Below are 18,800 nucleotides of genomic sequence, written 5' to 3'. Positions count from 1 at the left end.
CCGAGAAACCTATTTTCTTGCCTAGGTACTAGACCGAACACAACGCTTTCACGTTGCTCCCCCGTACCACCGAATCCCTGGAACCCCGAGAAGACAGTCCTTATCATCTGCTAAGAAATAACCTCGACTTCTCTCCATTTGCTCTTCGAAATTTCTCTAACGAGTATCACACGACGGTTGGCGCTCGTACCACATCCAGACGATCAGTGACGTTTTTACGTGTACATAGTCGGATAGGTGGCCATGTTTTGCGGGAGAGAAGTGATATAATTCGGGGTGGGTGGCCGGGGGCTATGCCACTGTGGTCAGAGATCTCTAAGCTTCTTTATGCCAGCCTGAACGTAGCGCACCAAATCGCGAAGTGAACTTTTCAACGTGAGGGGTCCCAATTTTTCATCCAGCTCGACGAAGAAATCTGGGGGAAAAAAAAAGACGAACAGAGCTATAATTTCCATTTTATTCTCCAGAGAATCGTATCGCACAGCAAAGTTCCATGCCTACCTCTATGTTTATCTGTCACCAGAGCGTTCGCCTGGTCCCATAGGTCGTGACAGTTCAACAGCAAGCCAAAATGATAATTTTGCTTCGCCATGGCGCCGTGAACGCTCAGCGGAACGCTAATGTACGGAGCCGCCTGTGGCTGACCGGAAGGAGCTCCTCGGTTCGCCAGTTCACCGCTACTGTATCCAGAACTTTGGCTGCCAACAGAACCTACGGAACCGGCCGGTGACGGCGTTGGCGACAAAGAAGGCGTTCCTTGTCCCTCCGGCTGCACCTGTGTCGTCTGAGCAGGCTAAGGACGGAACAAAAGCATCGCTTTGTTGAGTACCACTTGCTATGGTAACAAGTTTGGAAAAGGGGTACGCGTTGTCTGTGGTCTCACCTTTTGATGATAGTCGGTGAGGATTTTGTGGTTCTCTTTAACTTCGTGTTTTCGCATCTTGAACAGCTTCAAGTAGATGAGGGACTGACAAAACAGACTGTAACAAGAAGCAGGACAGCGTTTTGAAAGGGCACGATCACGATAGAGGAAAAACCTCAAAAGTGGCGACCACTCACCTCAGAATAGCCAGCTTGTTATGTATACTGCTCTCGGGCGAGTTGTTCTGCTGACTCTTGAACTTCGAAGAGATGTACCTGAGGCAAGTATAGAAGGGGGCAAGGGGAAATCGGAGATCGCTTTAATTAGAAAGCACTCTTCGTCGTAGTTTCCGCTTAATTAGAGATGTACTTACTTGATGAGACTGAGAGTATCCTTGTACATGGTGAACGACGCCCTCTCCGTGAGAGGATCCGACTCCATGGCGTTGCCAGTGAGCAGGAAGCACAGAACGGCCTCCAGGTAAAGCATACCCTGCGCCGTGAGCTCGCACTCCTTGTCGGCGCTGTGCTTCAGCCGTTTCGCTTCCATCAGGTACTGATTCTGGTCCCTGCACGCGAACACGCTAAGCAAATTAAGCGGTTCATCTCATGTCAAACTTCACCAGGTACGCTTCTCAGGCTAAAATTTCCACTTACCACCTGTCCTGGTCCTCCAAAACTTCGTTTTGAGGATTAAAGTAGGAATAGTAGACGCGCTGAGGCGGGGGCGGGGGAGGCAATAGACTGGTATCAGGCTTTTCTTCCCGCTCATGATTCGTCGGCTGTATATCACTTTGCTGTTTAAGAATATCGGGCAAACTGTTAGTTCGTGCCATGCTTGTAAAACTTGGATAACTGACTGAAACGATCTACGGCGTTAAGTGTCTGGTTTGGTCATCCCCACCACTGAGGGAGGATCCCCCTTGAATATATCACGAAGTTCGATGATCGACCGGGGACCAAACTGTCTAATTCGATTTGAAATCGAAAAGCAGTGAAACAATACTAATGCAAAGATGAAAGTTTCTTAATTTTTGTTATTTTGCAGTAAAACCTTTACACCCATATTCTTGAGATTTCCCTGATTAGACCAAACACGATATAATATGGATAATATTTGCCTATTAATATTAAAAATGAAGAATCACTGTCAGGCAATTACAACTATCTAGAGGCAGACATGCTTATGGAACGAGGTGATCGGAAGACTAACTAGAATATAGATGTTTCCAACGATGGGTAAAATGTTTGTTTATATCGATGCTCGATTACCGAATAAAGGTGTCGAATATAGGTGACAGATAAGAGTTACTATCGCTCAATAAATACACAAATATTTCTCTTTCTCTCTCTACATTCGGCTAAATACAGAGCGAGCTCGAAAGTTCGGCTCGAGACTAATCGAAATGAAGAAACTTTACCTCTGCTCAATAGTCTACCTTGAATCCCTATTTTCAGGCAGTTATCCAACTTTTACTGTACTTCACTATCATCCTGGATACTTTACCTGACTGGATGACGGCCTAGGCACGACAGACTCGATGTCAGCGTGCTTCCTCTTCCTTTTCTTCTTCTCTTTGTGCTCTCCTGGCCCTTTTGCCTTCGTTTCCACGGAACACACAGTACTCAAACTGGACACGGAACTACAACTGGGATTACGTTTCCTCTTGGGCGCACTACCCGCGCCACTAGCACCACTACCACCTCCACTAGCACCACCTCCACCGACACCGCCACTCAGCCCGATGCTGGCGCAACTGTTCTTCGAGTCCGATATCGGCTCACATTTGATCACAGCACGATTCTTAAGATCACCGTCGACTAGCAACCCCTCGCCGAGGATCCTCGTGTCCGAGGGTAGCTGCTGAGGTGGCGGCGTGTCAACTATTTCACCCTCCTCTGGCGTGGGAGGCCGAGGGGGTTGGGCGGTTAACGAGGACGTCTGCCTCGACGACGGCCTGGTGTCGGGCAGCTCCGTGCGCTGTCTCACCTCTTGGCCTCTGGATAACTGCTGCGTTATATGAGGAAGCCTGCCTAAGTCGATCCTGCAGAGTAAACTAGGCACCCCGTTCACGTACGTGAGCGGCGGGAAAGAGTGAATAATATTAGACGCCTGCGACGATGGCCTTTTGTACGGGCTTTCTCCTCCTGTCGGCGTGTTGGCAGAAGTCGTGTATTCCTCTACATAGATACCACACTTTCCTCCGCCTTTGCCACCCTTTCCTCCTTTACCACCACCCTTTCCTCCACCCATCGAGGACGAGAACACCTTGCGCAACGTGTCGCTCTTCTTTTTGTCCTGCACGTTGCCCGCATCCTCCTCCTGCAACTTCGGACCAGGACTGTTGTCGCTGTCCGAGTTCTCTGGGGAGGTTGTCCTGGTTGGCGGCGCCCTTGGCCTCGGAGGTACCCTATTTTCACGAGAATTCAATATGTAAGTAACATTCGTGGTAAATAGAATAGAATTTGACTACTGAAAGAGTATTAAGACATGCTCACCTGGCAACCTGGATGCGATTATTCCTCATCGCTACCTCTGACTCGCTATCCGAGTCAGAGCCACCAACATTAGTCACCCTGGAACTGGACCTCCTAGATTTAGCTTTCGTAGGACTCTTCTTCTTCTCCTGCTTCTTCGGCGAGTCCGCCAATTTGTTCCTCTTCATAGGAGGAGGGACTCTCCTCCAAGGTTTGGTCTCGTCCTCAGAGGCACTGTTGTTCTTCCCATTCGTTGGACCCTCGTTCTCACTGGAAGAACCATTCAACGTCGGCCGCCTCTTCACGGGCGACACTCTCGCCGGTCGATCGCTATCCGAATCGCTGGAAGCTCCCTGCGACCTGTCGTCGCTGCCATCGTCGCTAGTCGCGATGGTGGGCTTCGAAATGGGCTGCTTCTTCTTCATAGGACTGCCCACGCCTCTCGTTCTGCTGCGAGGCTTGCCATTCTTCAAGCTCTCCTCCGTTCGATGGCCACCCTTGGGACTCTTAGTAGGTTTCCTGGGCCGACCCCGTTTCCTGCCATCGGCCACCTTTGGTTTCTCCACCTGCGTGCGGTTCTCCTCGACAGGCTGGCTCTTCTCCTGGTCCGAATGGTGGTCGCTATCGCTGAGCAGACTTATCATCGTCGCATTATGGGTTCGCTTCAAGGCCTCGTCGAGCTTCCAGTCGTGAGCTGCTTTGTCCCTGTGCGTTTTGGCGTCCGCTGTCGTCGCCGGGGAATCTTCTCTCCTACTGCAATCCTGAAAGAAAATATTCGTTCCTTGAGTATCGAATGATGAAGCAATTCCGAGACACCTGACTGTATAAATAGACGCACCTGTGCCTGCTTAGTCTCAGAATTCTGCTCCCCGTGCGGCACAGCCGTCTTAAAGAAGGAGCTGAGGTTCCACCTGTGCTTCGACTCCTCTATCGCTGGCGGCGGCTCTTCAATCAGATTTTCGGTCTTCGGTGACACAGAGGGAGGGGTGGAGGGACCCTTAGCGGGCTGATTGCCGTTCTCGTCCTCGGAGTCGTCGCTGCTGTCAGAACCAGAGTCCGAACCTGAGTCGGAGCTGGAACTCGCGCTTCCTGAGCTCTGAGGCGCTTGGCCTGGCGGACTTGGTGGCCTCTGGAGCATCGTCCTGCTTGGAGAGGGCTTCGTTTGCAGTGGACTGACCGGCGGGGGCGAGAGCACTTGCTCTGGTGTCAGCTGCTTCGGCGGTGACGACGGACTGGGTGGACTGAGAGGCCTAGTAGGCGATAAGGGGCCCACGGGTGATAGGCCCATGGGCGACATGGGCGCCAGAGGTGGCGGGGCTGGTGTCATTGCAGGGATCAGAGGTTCTGACAGACTGCAATGAGGATACATGCTGGTGAGGCATTTGGTATTTAATCTATGCTGACGCTATGCATTCTATGCGTCATTCAATGATCGTACGAGTATAAGTTGAAGTTAGTTGAACTGTACAATTTTATAGGTCTCTCGATATGGGTAGAAGTATTAAAAATAAGAATAGTAAAAGTGGTAAGATGATTGAAAAAGTTTTTCTTCGCTAAACAAGTGTGTGTAGCAGTCTACTAGTTTCACAGAATTGTATGTTACTAGTTGTCGAGGACGATCAAGCGGAAAATAAATTACGTAATAGCGAGTGTCTCGAGTAGTCGTTATTCATGAGAGGATGCAATCATTTTGGCGTACAGTGATCGAACTAAGGCGAACACTGATTAACGATTGTATCGATACTTACTCGACCGTGAGGTCGGGGCTTCTGCCTCCCCTCGTTGCCCGCGATGTTGCCTGTGGAAAGAAAGCGGAACGATTAATTCCGCACAGCAAAATGGAACGCGATCCGACTTTTTCCTCATGCGTTTATGAAGCTCTAAACCAATTTTATCAGTTTTCTATCCGTTACATCAAACTATCGCAAGAAAACCTTCTTCAGATTTATTTAAACCCAGAGATCAAGGCTTCAAACAATAAAATATTAATCTACACTGAACTATAAATTTAATTAATTAATTTTGCAACTAGATTACCTTGCTTGTTTCATCCTCGCTGTCCTCGGACAATCTTAGGTCCCCCTCCAAATCACTGTAACAAAAAGAACACTATGTTTACACATAATCTTCACTGAAATGAAACGGAACAAGTACTGCAGGAACGCTGGCTCGCGAAACGAAGCAGCCATAAAACGTGGGTGTAAAAAAGGGGAAGAAACGACCCCTGCGCTCAGGGTATAAGGAGAACGAAGCACTCTCGATTAGAATCAACAAGAAGAAGAACGTGTAGACAGGGAGAACGCGTGCCACAGCAACCTGTAGAACACGAACGACGGGAGGCAAGGTAGGAACAATCGTTCATTGATCTCTGAAACTGCTGTTTCACGCGCGCCTCTCCTCCGCCAGCTTCTTTGTCACCGAGCCTCGTGCTCGTAATGTTTGTGTTTTCCCCGCTGATACTTTCATTTTCAACTCCCACTAACAGACACGAGGATATTGAACATAACGAGGTTGTAAGAAAGAAGAAGTAGCTTACTTCTAAAACAGTCCTCAATCCTAAACAAAAAGGACAATGAATGATATCAGACGAAATCTCCAAGATCAAAATCATGAGCAATCCTTCCTTTTTACTCAAATCAAAGCTGTTTAGTTACTATGTAGGACAGCGATAGGAAGGAAAAAATGAAGACGAGGGTCCTTTCACCCTCGATCAGCGAGGCACGCGAGCCAAGCAGCGGAGGATGCTGCTCGAAGAACGGACAGAGTGCTGAGAAGAGCTCACCGCAGCAGGACGAGCAGAGGGGAATGGAAAGCAGCGAGAAGTGGCTATGGGGGAAGCAAGGAAAGAGAGACGAGCTGGAAGTTGAAGAGGGAAAGTACGCGAACCGCCGAACACGGATGTGCCGAGGGTCATCGACCCTAAACACGCTGTCCTGCGTCCTCGTCGATGCTCGTGGATATGGCTGACTGGCTGTGAGCGTTGCCTAAGGTTGCTTAGCCGCTTCCCCTTCGACCGTGCGCTGCACCGAGAGCAGCCCGATTGCGTTTCAACAATAGAATACATTTTCACGACGACGGAGGCGTAGAGAAAAGTTCGAGGCCAATAGCAGCCCTCACTCCCAGCGGACCGATTTTATCGATTTATTAAACGAGATCGCATTCAAAGTTTTGATTGACTTTGGAAGCGCAGCAACGCGCTGGCAGCCGACGAGACCCGAGAAAAGTGGTGAAATCGACAGCTCTGCGAAAGAGTTTAACGATCGCCCCCTTGGAACGGTACAAATTGCTAGACTTCGTGGGAACGGTTTCAATTTCGAAGTCCCGTCGTTCGTTACCTACTACGAGCTATCCTCTGCCCTGTGAGAAACGTAGGTTTTGCTTCGATCATTAAAGTAGCAGAATCGGAAAATAGGAAGTCCTGTTTAATCAAGTAAATCGAGGCTGGTCCGAAGACTATGAGAATTTCTATAACCGTGAGCTATATTGTCTATTGCTAAAGAATTCTATGGTTACTGTCTCGTGATAGGTTTTTCGCGGATACGGAATAAGTCTGTGAATTTATACGAAGTATCATCAGCCTAAAAATTCGACACAGATATTCACAAGGTTGTAGAGGCAGCCTGCAAAGCTTCCTAATCGCTTTGACAATAGGGTCGGTAGAAACATTAGGTAATAGGATTCAGTTTAATCGATACGAACCCGATCGACGGGATTCCGACGTAGTACAACATAAGCCGAGAAATTAGTGTTCATCGTTTCTGCCTCAGCCAGCAACACCGTTTTAAGTGTTTCTCAACGAATCGGCTTTCCCGTTTCACCGCTGGGTCTTGGTAATTAGGTAAATTGCGCTCTAAGTGCTTCGTTTGCTCACACGCCCCTCAAAGTTTGCCCCGATTAATTAATTCTTGCAATGGTAGCACTCTTTGCGATGGTTGATGCCGAGAGTCGAGAAGCGAGAAGGGAGCACGCGTTCAAAAGCGGCCTGACGAAGGTAATGGGTAATAGGAGGCAAAAGGAACAATTATTCTACCGAGGGATTTGAATGAAGACCTCATGGGTCAGTCTCTCGAAACACCACTCTCGTAAATGCTTGCGAATCCTGAAGGAACGAGCTTTACAGACACTCGTACCCTTTCATACCAAAAAATTCAGTTCGTAAAATGAGGGAGAGTCGTGTCCCCCTAACCAGAACACAATTTTCTTAGAAAATCTATCTGCCTAACACTATCTCGGGAGCAATGACCCCATGTGGACGCGTGCATTCCGAAGGGGTCAAAAGATCACAGAGTCTTCAGCGTGCGTAATAGATAATTCTCCTGCGATTGTAGCGAAAGAAATCCTGAATATTGGACACCCTGACGTTCACGAAGGGCACTAGGGCAATTGTTAGTCGCTACGCCGATTTTTCCTCGAACCTATTACTGCTTTCATCGATCCCCTTGCCCTAGAAGATCGTTTACCGATGTATCAATCACAGAGACAATGGGCGCGAGTATTTCGCAACCGAGTAACTCAGCTCTCGAGAGATTCTAACGCAAAAACGCGGTTCCGCGGCCGTAGGGACGAGACAAAGTGCGGCCTGCCAAGTGAAACATTCTCCTCGGGAATTACCAGAGGAAAATAGATCAGGCTCGCGCGCACAGGAAGCGACGCGCGTTTCGCGAGCGTAACGAGATCCCGGGCCCTTTGAATAAAACGTTCCATTGAATCGCCGGAACAGAGGAACGATTCGCGCAAAATTTTGCAGTCTGCTCTCCCTTTCTCGCTGGCAATTACACGGCCGTGTCGTCAAAGCGTTTAATTCGATGAAAGGGCAGCCGGGTCGTGGCGCGGCGCGGCGCGAGCGCAGCGATGTCGCGGGCCCCGTTCGCCTTCCCTCTTTTTTTCCCCCGGAAGCGTTTCGCGTTCGTTCCCAGCGGAGCCGGATGCGCGCTCTTTCTTGTCGGCCTCGACACACCGCCACTTCCCATTCTCTCGTGTCTCACCACCATCGAAACGAGCACGCTCACCACCTATCCGCTACGCCCTTTGCTCTCCTCGCGTGTTCGCGCGCTTCCAACGCGTCTAGGATGTGTCGGGCAGGTTCCGTTGCAGGCCTGTCGAGAATCACGCGAGGTTAAAGAAACGCGCCTCGACAACGAGCAAACAGGTTCTGCTCCTTTTCCGCGCGGACGTAGCCCAGTGACAAATGGAAATAGATTCGAGCCGCCGTTGCCGAGTACCGTTTCCCTGAGAATTGATGGGTCCGACGCGAGCCGATGAACGGGATCGATGAGTGAGCTGTCTACGCTGCCATGCTCCAGAGGAGTGTTCTTTTAATTTCTAGCGTTATGGATGGGGCTTCCTCTGGAACCCCCAGAAAAAATCTTCAAGACAATAGGTTTTGTTCTGGGAGAGTTCTCTCGAGATAAGAGAATTTTTGGGGCTCTTATCTTATCAGCCCCTGCTCGTATCTCGAGATAACCGTTCTGTTATGTATTTCTTGGCAATTTTTAATTCTCTTCAATGTTTGACCATCGACCAATTCTACTCAAAGACAGATGACGCGAAATTCAGAGCAACTGTAGAAAAAAAACTGTGACTCTGAGTCTCAGCAATCTTTAGGTGGTAATACGTGCAAGGTGATCAAGGTGTCTAATAATTAAGCCGATACAAGCTGGATCCGCGAATTGCATACTGTTAGCCAATTGAGAGGGTGGAATTCTCCTCGTTTCGGGCTGTCGCCGACTGCGATAGTAAGTTCTACCGGCCATTAAAGCGGAAACGACGAGGCAGAGAAATATAGAAGGCACAGAGGTGGTGCAGGGAAGCGGCAGAAGGTGGAGGGTAAGTGCGGCGGAACCAGTGGAGACGGCGAGGAGACGGGGAAGAGGCGAGACGAAACTGACGATGGTGGAAGGTAGGATCCACGAGGCAAACTAGCGAGAGCTGCCTGTTGCAAATAACTTCGGAAGTTCCAGCATGTATACCATCTTGTTTCTCTCTCGCCCGCCTTTTTCCCTCCCATTTCCTCTACCGCGGCAAAGCCTTCCGCCACCCCTTCGCTCTGCTCCTCTCTTTTCGTCCTTCGACACACAATTCCCTCCCTCTGGCTGATCTACGTTCTCCTTTTCCCCTGAAACACCGCGCTGCCTCTTTGTCCCTTCTCCTGCACCCCTGCACACCCTCCCCCCCGTCACGCTTCGAATACGCGTTCCGTCTCCGTCACCGCGACCACCCCTTGCGTCCCACCCCTCCACAGCCCCCTTTTGCCTCCGCGTAACTCCTCCTCGCGCCCCCGTGATTCGACTGTCTCTTTCCTCTCGAATTCCTCCTTCCCTTCCTCCTCTGCATCCTCATCCAGTTCTCTCCGCGCCTCGCCTCGTCCCTACTTCAACCCTTCGCTATTTCGTTCCTTCGCCGCTTCTGGTTATACGCCATCTGCATCCGAGTCGCCCCTGAGCTGCACTCGATACACGCGTACCTTCCCTCCCCGCCCTCGTGGCTCACCCTCCCTCATGTAAACGCGCACAGACGCTCGTCTCCGCGCGATACCGCCTCGTCCTCGTTCCTGTCGCGCGCGTTTTCAGCCCCTTCGCGACAGCCTCTCTCTTTCACTCTCTCTCTCTCTCTGTCTCTCTCTCGCTTCGTCGCTTATGGTTACACGGCATCTGCGTGCAGACGGATCCTACCCGCTTACGAGAAGCCACCCCCCGCTATTGTGCGCTCGCGAACACACGCTGGAGGAGAATGCAGACAGTCGCGACGCCGGGCAAAGGCGCCGCGGCGACCAGTCTGGGTAATAATCCTGCCTCTGCTTGGAAGCTGGTCGAGGAGAAGAATGCAGTCGCGGCGCAACAGGGCTGAGAGTAGCGGAAAATATCGACGTTAGAGGTTGGACTCGCTTTCATGGATTTCACTAAAATTTGAATTCATTAGTTGCATTCCTCGATTGTTTAGGAATCGTTCAAGCCTAATGGAAAGCATTCCAGTTTCTACGTTTCATTCTCTACGCCTATTTCTAGCTGTAATTATAATTGTAATATTCTCTTCTTCTCGCGTTATAAACTAGTCTCGTTCTCTTACCACCCCCTAAGTCCTTTCACAACTTTCACGTCGACAAATACCACTCTCTCTGAAACGGCACGAACTACGGAGAATTGCCAGATCAAGCCAAAAGAGGATTAACTACAACAGATTTTGATGTCGGGGCGGCAGAAGGCGGGACAAGATGTATATGTAAATGCATACATTGTGTACATATATTACGAGAAGAGGGGAGGACGAAACGATCCGACCACTGGCTTGATCGCCAAAAAGGAGACGTTAAACCCCCGCGAACCGAGTTTTTGTTCAAATTTTAATTCGTCTCTCGTCAGCGGGGCTTCCTCTCATTCGTATAGTCGCGTTCCACATCGGCTGGATATTTTTGGATGAAGCACGAGGCGTGGAAGTAATTTTCTCCCATAAATGGATCGATTTTCATTTGTTTCCGCAATTAGTCGTCGTTCGGGATTTAATTCTCTCGTTGTTTATTGCGCGTCCCGTCAATGCGTCAACGACAGAGTTAATTTCGCGACGAATCGCCGGAGATTTGTTCGCACGACCACGAACGTAGGCGCGCAAATCGAGCCGCTGTAAATTGAACGGTCCTTAGCGATGGCCTGCCCATGGATCGCCGTAAAATTCAACCATTTGCACTGGAACGATGAGCCACGCTCTCACAGAGACCAGTCTATGCTTCATTTAGCGAATACTAGGCGATTTGTCTATGCTAATCTAGAACAATGTCCTACGTTCATTGAAGCTATTCGTGTCACTCTTGTTAGCATTATGCATTCCACATTTTTTAGTAAACTACCAGCATTAATATCCCACGAATTTTGACTATAATCGGAAAAAATGTGTAATAATAATGGACACTGTAGAATAGAATATTCCTCTGGTGAAGTCTGTAAAGGAACCTCGAAAGTGTGACCCCAAAAAGCTACCCGTGACTAATCGAAGGGGTAGCTGAAAATTCCGCGCACGAAACTCAACGAAAATTCCTTGTTTCGCGTAACACGCGAGCCATGTAATCGACGTCGTATCGTCGGCTGAACGGCTCGATTCCGTGAGAACGGCGTTTCCTAGATAAATTGAATAACGACACGCTTGTTCCGACGAAATTGCTTAGGCGTCCGTGCTCGCGCGAGCAGGGGACGCGTCCCGTTCTGCTCGGCGATTTAACGCCAATGAAACGACTCTCAGCGACACGAACCCCACCTTTGTCACGAGCACCCGCACAGGGAACAGAGGATGGGGGAGAGGATGGGGGAGAGGAAATTTTGGAGTGTCCCTTTTGAGGGGGTGAGCAGCTCGACAAAGACGATAACGAGATTCCTCCAGCCATTGACGACTAGGTCAACTGTTTTAAACGGAGCCGGAAAACCAGTTAAGAGCGAGCAAACGGAGGCCGGAGCCAGAGGTGGTCCTCGATCAACGATCTCTGATCCGACTTAATCCGCGACTTAGTTAGCGCTGTGGAAAAGCCGTGGCACATTCTGACGGACACGAGGGAAAGCCTCTTTCTCACCCCCTCTTTCATCTGCGCTACCCGCTTCAAATCAGCTTCGACGCGTATGTTTTATCGGGGGATGCTGCTTGACTTCCTTCGACTAACACGACCTTCTAATTGGTTGACGCTTAAGCTGATTATCCAAGTGTCAAGATACTCAAGTATTTCTTTCTGAAGGTAATTATGAAAGTAAAATATGTTTATTACGTAAGCAAAGATTGTCTTCTAAACCTTGACTATTCTAGGTAGTCGTGAAGACTCGGTAGTTAGCGATATTTATTGAGCTTCGAGTCTCAAGTCTTCGAGAACTGAAAGACTGTAGAACTTCGCTATAAATTTTTCTAATCCTACGTCTAATCCTAGTTCGTTTCCAGCCATTCGGAGGTCCTACAGGAAAGAGTCGCTAGACAAGTTTCGGGGAGAGCTCGTTACTCTTCCCGGACAAAGTCAGCCATTCGTTTCTGATTGCACGTCCCTGCTGCTCATCGGACGGGAAGGATAGAAGCGAGGTTTTCCTGCTTCGAATCTCTGATTGGAAGCTTCAAGTAGCGGCACGTCTCCCCAGGGAAACGAATGGCTACGATTTAATAGTGGCTCTTTGTTACGAGTCATGTAAATTGTACGCGTTTCACCGTCCACTGTGTTTACTTTTTATCTTTGAGAGTTTCCTTGCAGAGGATTTAGAAGCCAGAGTCTATCTTTAGACGCGTTATTTACGCCGTCAAAAATAGCCAGTTGATCGCCTACACGAACGTCTTTATCGCTTGGCGAGACACGCGACGAAAGATTCCACGCGTGCTGTCCAAGTAACGCGCCAACTAAACGCTGTATCTACCCTAGAATTCATCCAAGAATTGCATATTGAGATGTCGTTTGGGACAAGACCGTGCAATCTAACCGCTGTAATTAAGTAGCGATCGTCTTCGCGGGGGCAGCTTAAACGTTTCTTTTGATATTCTTTCCACGTCTGCGAGTTGCCTCTGAACGACAAAAGGAACCGAGGAGTCCAACGGGGCGACATGTTCTACAAAGGTTAGCGAACGATATTGCGAACTTTTTTCCCTGAACGAATTCCATGGAGTTTATTAGTTTGCCCGATAACCATCTTGGCGCGCGAACTAGGGGCTGGAGAGACCACCGCGACACGAATACTTTAATCGAGCCACGTTCTCGACCAGAAAGGCACGGGTTAATTCTATAATTTCGATTAATCTGACAAGAAGGAGCTTATTCCTCAGTAACGAGTGTGTCCCCTTCCTCGACTCGCCTTTTCACCAGGGAGGGATGATTGAATTAAAGCATTACGCGACATCGTTTTCCACCGATCACGGAATCTTGTTCAACCCACTGAGAACAGAATTCGTAATTATTCTGTCAACTGAATTGATAGGGCTTTACATAGAGTCAATTAGGGAGTTACCTCGAAGAGAAAGTAGGTCTTGATTTGACAGAATATATTATTCGAGTTACACACATCGCGCTGATGCAATTATCTTCTACAAATACGGTGACAAAAATAAAGAAATGTTACACCACTTGTACGCTCAATAAACATGAGTGACAAATTTATTATCGTATGCTGTCTGAAGGCGAAGGGGTATAAGACGTCCTACGTCAGACTCGACCGAAAGCCGAGTAGAAGCTTTCAATAATTTAAAGTCGCCCGGGGGACTTTCTAAAAGTGTTTCCACCATCGACTACAAAAATGAGAAACGATCAAACGTCCACCAAGAGGTTCAACCAAGATTACTGTCCTCATCAATGCGTGTCTGTTTATGGAAATGAAGAACGTAAGCAGCAGAGCGATAAGTTATTAAGAAATTAAGAAGGATAAACCGAAAGAAGACAAAGTCGAAAAGAAAAAAAAGCTGAGACATTATCGCGGGCCGAGGCGAGCAACGAAATCCCTTATCATTGTGCACAGCTCGAGCTGGACGTTATCGGAACTGGACAAGGCCACGAGTCGGTTGCCTGATAGCACACGGGTCTCTCGCGTTGTTGTATATCGCGAGGAGAAAAATAATCGTTCTTAGAGTTCTATCGGCCTAATGAATCTACTTAAGGTCTCCCAAAAATGTTCATTTTTTAGCCGTCGGGAGTTGCAACGATCAAAATGGTCTTTCCCTTCGTAAATTGCTGCTGGATATTAACTTTCCCTCAAAATAGAAAGAAGGGGTAGGAAGAAATTTCCTCGAGGGAGTTCGTCTCGCTCGCTAACTAGAATCACCGAATCGCGAAGCTAGAAACCGCTTAACGACGTCGCGGGTTCGCGTTCGACGGCGCTGAAACCAAAAATCGGAAAATTACGTCGCGAGCATACGACACGGGCTTGTTTACGAGCTCGATCGCGGTGAAAAAGTCACGTCGATAAGCAATACGACCCAGTTTTCCATCGAGCAACTACGTCGAGGTTATTAGGGGCAGTTACGATGGTCGAAGCCGAAAACCCTCGTGGAGAGGGTTGAAAGCGGGGAAACGTGTTCGGCCTACCGTTTCGAGGCTCGTTAATTTTCTTTCTTGCTCGAGCTCAAGAGTAGAGAGCCGAGCGTGGCGATTTCAAGAAATTGTCCCAGCCGATATACCAAGACACCGATTGCTCCTGCTAATCTATCGATATTGCCTCACTGCACAGTGTCCACCCCTAATACGATTTACGACCATTACGTATTATACTCTCTCGATTTCATTTAAGATTCCAGGAAAGTAGCGCTCACCCTCTCCTCGAGCCACCGAAAAACTTCGATGATACAGAATTTCTCGAACCTTTTCGCCACCGTGATTGGCACGAGTGATTTCGCGACACGTGCGAAGCTGAAGCGATTGTGTGGTCTACGAATTTAATTTGTTGACCGAGGAAAAGTGAGTTAACTCGTATCATCGCTGTGCCCCTTGTGTAAATAATATAGAAAGGTTGGCTGTTATTTAATCGTTGCACATGATCATTATTACGCGTGGTCAGCGCTTCTGCTGTGGGACGTGACAAAGGTGACTTCAACTACTATTTATCGCTTCTGTCTTCAATCTCTAAAGCCGATGTTTTTTACCCAGAGTGTAACCACGTCATTTACTGCGTCAAATGAGTGTCGAAGTACAAATATAGTCTAACATATACGAACCCTCTGACGCAACAGTTTCATCCGACTGCCGTTTTTTATGGAGATTCTCCCTTTATGTATTAACAACGAAACACCCATTTATGCAACATAAGTATCACGTTACAGAATTTCTCGCGAGAGGTGGAACCGTATCATAAAAGACATGCGAGAGGTTCGGTGGCGGCGGAAAGGAAGTTTACTGGCGAAGGAAACAGTGACACAGCTTCCTGTCGACGCGTGGGAAACTTTCAGGCATCTTCGTACGCCTGCATGATAGCGTGTTCCAGCACCTCGTCGGCGATTTCAACGCGTATGCACCTCGCCCAACGATCTCGCGTTGCAATCGCGACGAACGCGACGCGTTATCGCTTATTTCCGTGCAAATGGTTTAACACGGCCCTCCGAGATCTCGCGAGAAAACGCTATGGAAATCCGCGCCTATCCCGCGGCGATGGAAAATGGAAACGTCGGAGAGAAAAATCTACGATCGGGGCAAGAATTTCCTCGACGAGCCAGCGTGCATAATTAATTTCGTCTCCGATGGATTAATTTTCGTTAAAGTGGATTCCATCGAGCTATCGATATTTGAGCGCTCAGTGGCGTAGCGTTCGACGAATGAAATTGTTGTTAAACGTTTTTCTTATTTTGAGATATAAAAGCTGCGTCAGTTAAAATGCATTTCGTTTACTTTGTATGGAGAACTGGATTCCAGAAAGTAATGAATCATGAGAATGGAAGGTAATAGCAGTGACGTCGATTCTGCGCCACTGTGCACTGCGCGACAATTAGTCGTTTCAGAGTTAAGTCGAATTTATAAGGTACTTACGCGGACAGCCGGTTGGCGTTGTGCCTCTCGCGCTCTGAAACAGAAAAAAGAGGGAACGGTAATTAGCATCTGCGAAGTTAATTAGCATCCGGTTATCGGACGTCCAAGGACAACGATCACGTAGGAACGAGGAGCGTCGTACGACTGGGAGATCCTATCGTTTATACAACACAATGATATCGTTGCAATAAGATTTCTGGTGCATCTCGAGGCTGCTAAAGAACGATGCAATTCCTCGAATCGGGAATGATGGACGCGTAGAATCCATATCTTATCTATTTCATAATACACTGAGTAAATACGATAAAAATACGATATCAAACGCTCCTGAATCTTACGTCGTTTAGGCATCAAGAAATGAATATTAATAACAGTAGCAAAGCATGCTTGAAGACGAATTTAAAATTTTCACACGAACACTTCCCCTATCAATTTCCTGAATGCTCGTAGCAGAAAGTGCGACTGGCCCAGTTACTATAATAGTCCCTCGGAAGCTGAAGGTAGCAAGAATCATAGTCGAATTCTAAGGGTGACTTGAGGGGACTAGAAAATCTTTCGAGGATCAACTCGTCTGGGGCAACGTTGCACAAGGTCTTTCTCCCCTTAGAAACGCGATGACCCGGCGACCAAAGGAAGGAAGGAAGAAAGAAAGACAGAGTGGGAACACACGAAGCCGGTCGAGGAGGCATTGCGTAAACAATGGAAAGCAACGTGCATGCACGCACGTACGTCATGGGCTCATGGGAAAGGGGCTGCGACAGAGGAGGACAGGCTGCTGGGACTGGGTCAAAGGAGAAAGAGAACGAAGGTGGTAAAAGGGGGAGCTCGAAGCGAGAGGGTTGCGCCTCGACAACAGGCGTTCGAATTCGATTGCAGCGTGCGCTCGTTTTCGTTTCGATGAAATAAAATTTTATTTCACGCCCAAGTAATTGGGAAAAAACGGGGTGTTCAATTGGAAAAATAAATGTATTCAAAGGACACTGGGCTTGTTTCTCTTTCGCTCAGTCTTCCTCCGCTTCCCATCAGTTTGTCTATGGAATCAAATATTATTCTCTTGTTATTTGTTCATCCCTTCTACCATACATTTTTTCTTTCAACTTTTCTTCTTTTTAATACAACACTCTTTCCCTGCCATTTTGTATTCTATCCCACATCGAGTCGCTCTTTGTAAATCTGTTCCCTTCTTCACGGCTATTTCCCACAGAAAGTAACGGGTTCCAAATGTGTTTAAGCGTTAAAAGGGTGAGGAATATCGTTCATAATCGTTTTAATGGAAAGGGAAACCATCGAGCGAATAAACGGCCCTCGATCGACAGGATTCTTCCGTTTTCGAGGCGTGCCGCAACACGGCTGTCCCGATTACGTTAATGAATTCCATATGTAGCGCGATTAATTCGCGATTGTCGAGTTAGACGCGGCCGCGGTGGCCGATCTGGGGATGATTTATCGCGCGATCGTTGGTCGAGCAGTGGACGGCTTGTACACTGGTCGTCATAACTCTCGTTTTAACAAAAGCTACGCGAAATTCCCTGGCAGCGTTCCATCGGCTAATTATCACTGTTCGCCACGCTCGAATCCCCGCAAACTATTCGAACGGATAAGCACGATCAATCAATGACACGCGCAATCGCGGTCGATATTGGGGAACGATTAACAGAGGAGTATCGCGAAGGACCGTTGCGTAACGCGCGATCGTCGTCACGTGCGCGTCGTCGTTGGCAAACTTTCCTTCCACCCAGAGAGAGGAAGTTCGTTGCTCTCGTACGACCCGCAAACACTGATCGGTCATTTCTTTCGGGTTGTTTGTTCGTGAAAACGTTTCCAAATGGTACGCAAATACCAGTTGAACATCCTATCATTCGAGTAACAATTTTACCCCGGCTGATGTACAATAGAGGAATATGCTGTGCAGGGTGTTTATAGACGTGCAATCGTTCGGAAGGGTAGAATTCATGGAGACAAACACTAATTTGATGAACGTGGATCGACAAACCGATCGTTCCCGATGAGAAACAACATGGACTGAATCGCTTCTAGGTGCAAAAAAATTTCTCAGGTAGTTGCTCTGTGTTCGTGTAGTTGAACGAGAACCTAGGTATACTGTCATGGAATAGACGTGGCATGACGCATGCGAGAATACGACACACCTGCCAAACTTGTTTCATAATGGAAGATAGAAGAAAGTTGAAACAATGCTACCCTCCCTTCTCTCTCATCATCCTGTACATGAACGTAGAATACACCACAGAACACAATTACGCATAACCACACAACACGTTTTCACCACAAATCACAACCTTCCACGAATCCTTCAGCGAATTATCCCACTTGGAGGCAAAGCAGTACTCGAGCCTCGACATCAGCGCAGTGCAAGGAGACAACTGACTCAGGATGCGCACCTGATAAGAGCAAGTAGCTGACGGCACCCTGAAGCAGCTCGAACCTGGTCAGCATGACTTATGGCTCTTGTCGCAGTCGGTGTGCTTCATGTTACTCGGGCTGGATCGCACGTGCTTCGAGGCCGCTTCTGCACGCCACACGATCAATCTACCCTTTCCTGGGTTTTCGCCGAACCACCGTTGCGTTCATTCGCCACGAGATCGGACGAGGCGTGCCAAGCAGCGCCGCGTAAATTCGAACCGACCACGAGCATCGATCGACGCGCATGCAAATCGCCTCCGACACTGGTGCAGTGTTCCAAGGTCGTGTGCACTTCCTATGGCTCTTTGCACACCCACGACGATCTCTCGAGCTTGATTACGCGCGAGCAATCACGACACCATCTCTAGGACGAACTAGGGGAAATACTGTGCGAATTTAGAGGAATCTTAGATATCGAAAAGATTGCGAATTTTTTGAAGCTGGATCTGACGCTCGCTAGATTACTCACGCGAGTCGACGACGAAGGAAAAGGAATGAATATTTGAGTAGTTGAAGAAACGAAATTCAGCTAGGATGAAAGAGCGTTTCAGAGACGTTTACACGCAGTGACGCGCATCGGTTG

The 18,800-nt window shown here is 48.4% G+C and overlaps 1 protein-coding gene across 4 annotated transcripts in view; it reads right to left on the bottom strand.

Moving 5' to 3' along the window:
• Nucleotides 1-276: 276 nt before the first annotated feature.
• The window catches only part of Lilli (AF4/FMR2 family member lilliputian), a 139,580-nt gene continuing 121,056 nt past the window's right edge, over nt 277-18,800 (bottom strand). For 3 of the 4 annotated variants that reach the window (XM_076381524.1, XM_076381526.1, XM_076381527.1), the window contains 12 exons: nt 15,797-15,830; nt 5,377-5,431; nt 5,088-5,137; nt 4,178-4,691; nt 3,361-4,100; nt 2,369-3,272; nt 1,519-1,658; nt 1,236-1,445; nt 1,060-1,137; nt 884-980; nt 502-793; nt 277-415 (listed from right to left, as the gene is read on the bottom strand). In XM_076381524.1, coding sequence (XP_076237639.1) covers nt 306-415; nt 502-793; nt 884-980; nt 1,060-1,137; nt 1,236-1,445; nt 1,519-1,658; nt 2,369-3,272; nt 3,361-4,100; nt 4,178-4,691; nt 5,088-5,137; nt 5,377-5,431; nt 15,797-15,830 — 3,224 coding nt within the window. In that variant the 3' untranslated portion in view covers nt 277-305. The remainder of the gene's footprint in view (nt 416-501; nt 794-883; nt 981-1,059; nt 1,138-1,235; nt 1,446-1,518; nt 1,659-2,368; nt 3,273-3,360; nt 4,101-4,177; nt 4,692-5,087; nt 5,138-5,376; nt 5,432-15,796; nt 15,831-18,800) is intronic. The other variant, XM_076381525.1, reaches the window with a different exon arrangement.

Source organism: Calliopsis andreniformis, chromosome 6, assembly GCF_051401765.1.
Source record: "Calliopsis andreniformis isolate RMS-2024a chromosome 6, iyCalAndr_principal, whole genome shotgun sequence".
Classification (NCBI taxonomy): Eukaryota; Metazoa; Arthropoda; class Insecta; order Hymenoptera; family Andrenidae; genus Calliopsis; species Calliopsis andreniformis.
Note: the sequence above shows the minus strand (reverse complement) of the source record. Positions and strands in the feature narration are given on the sequence as shown.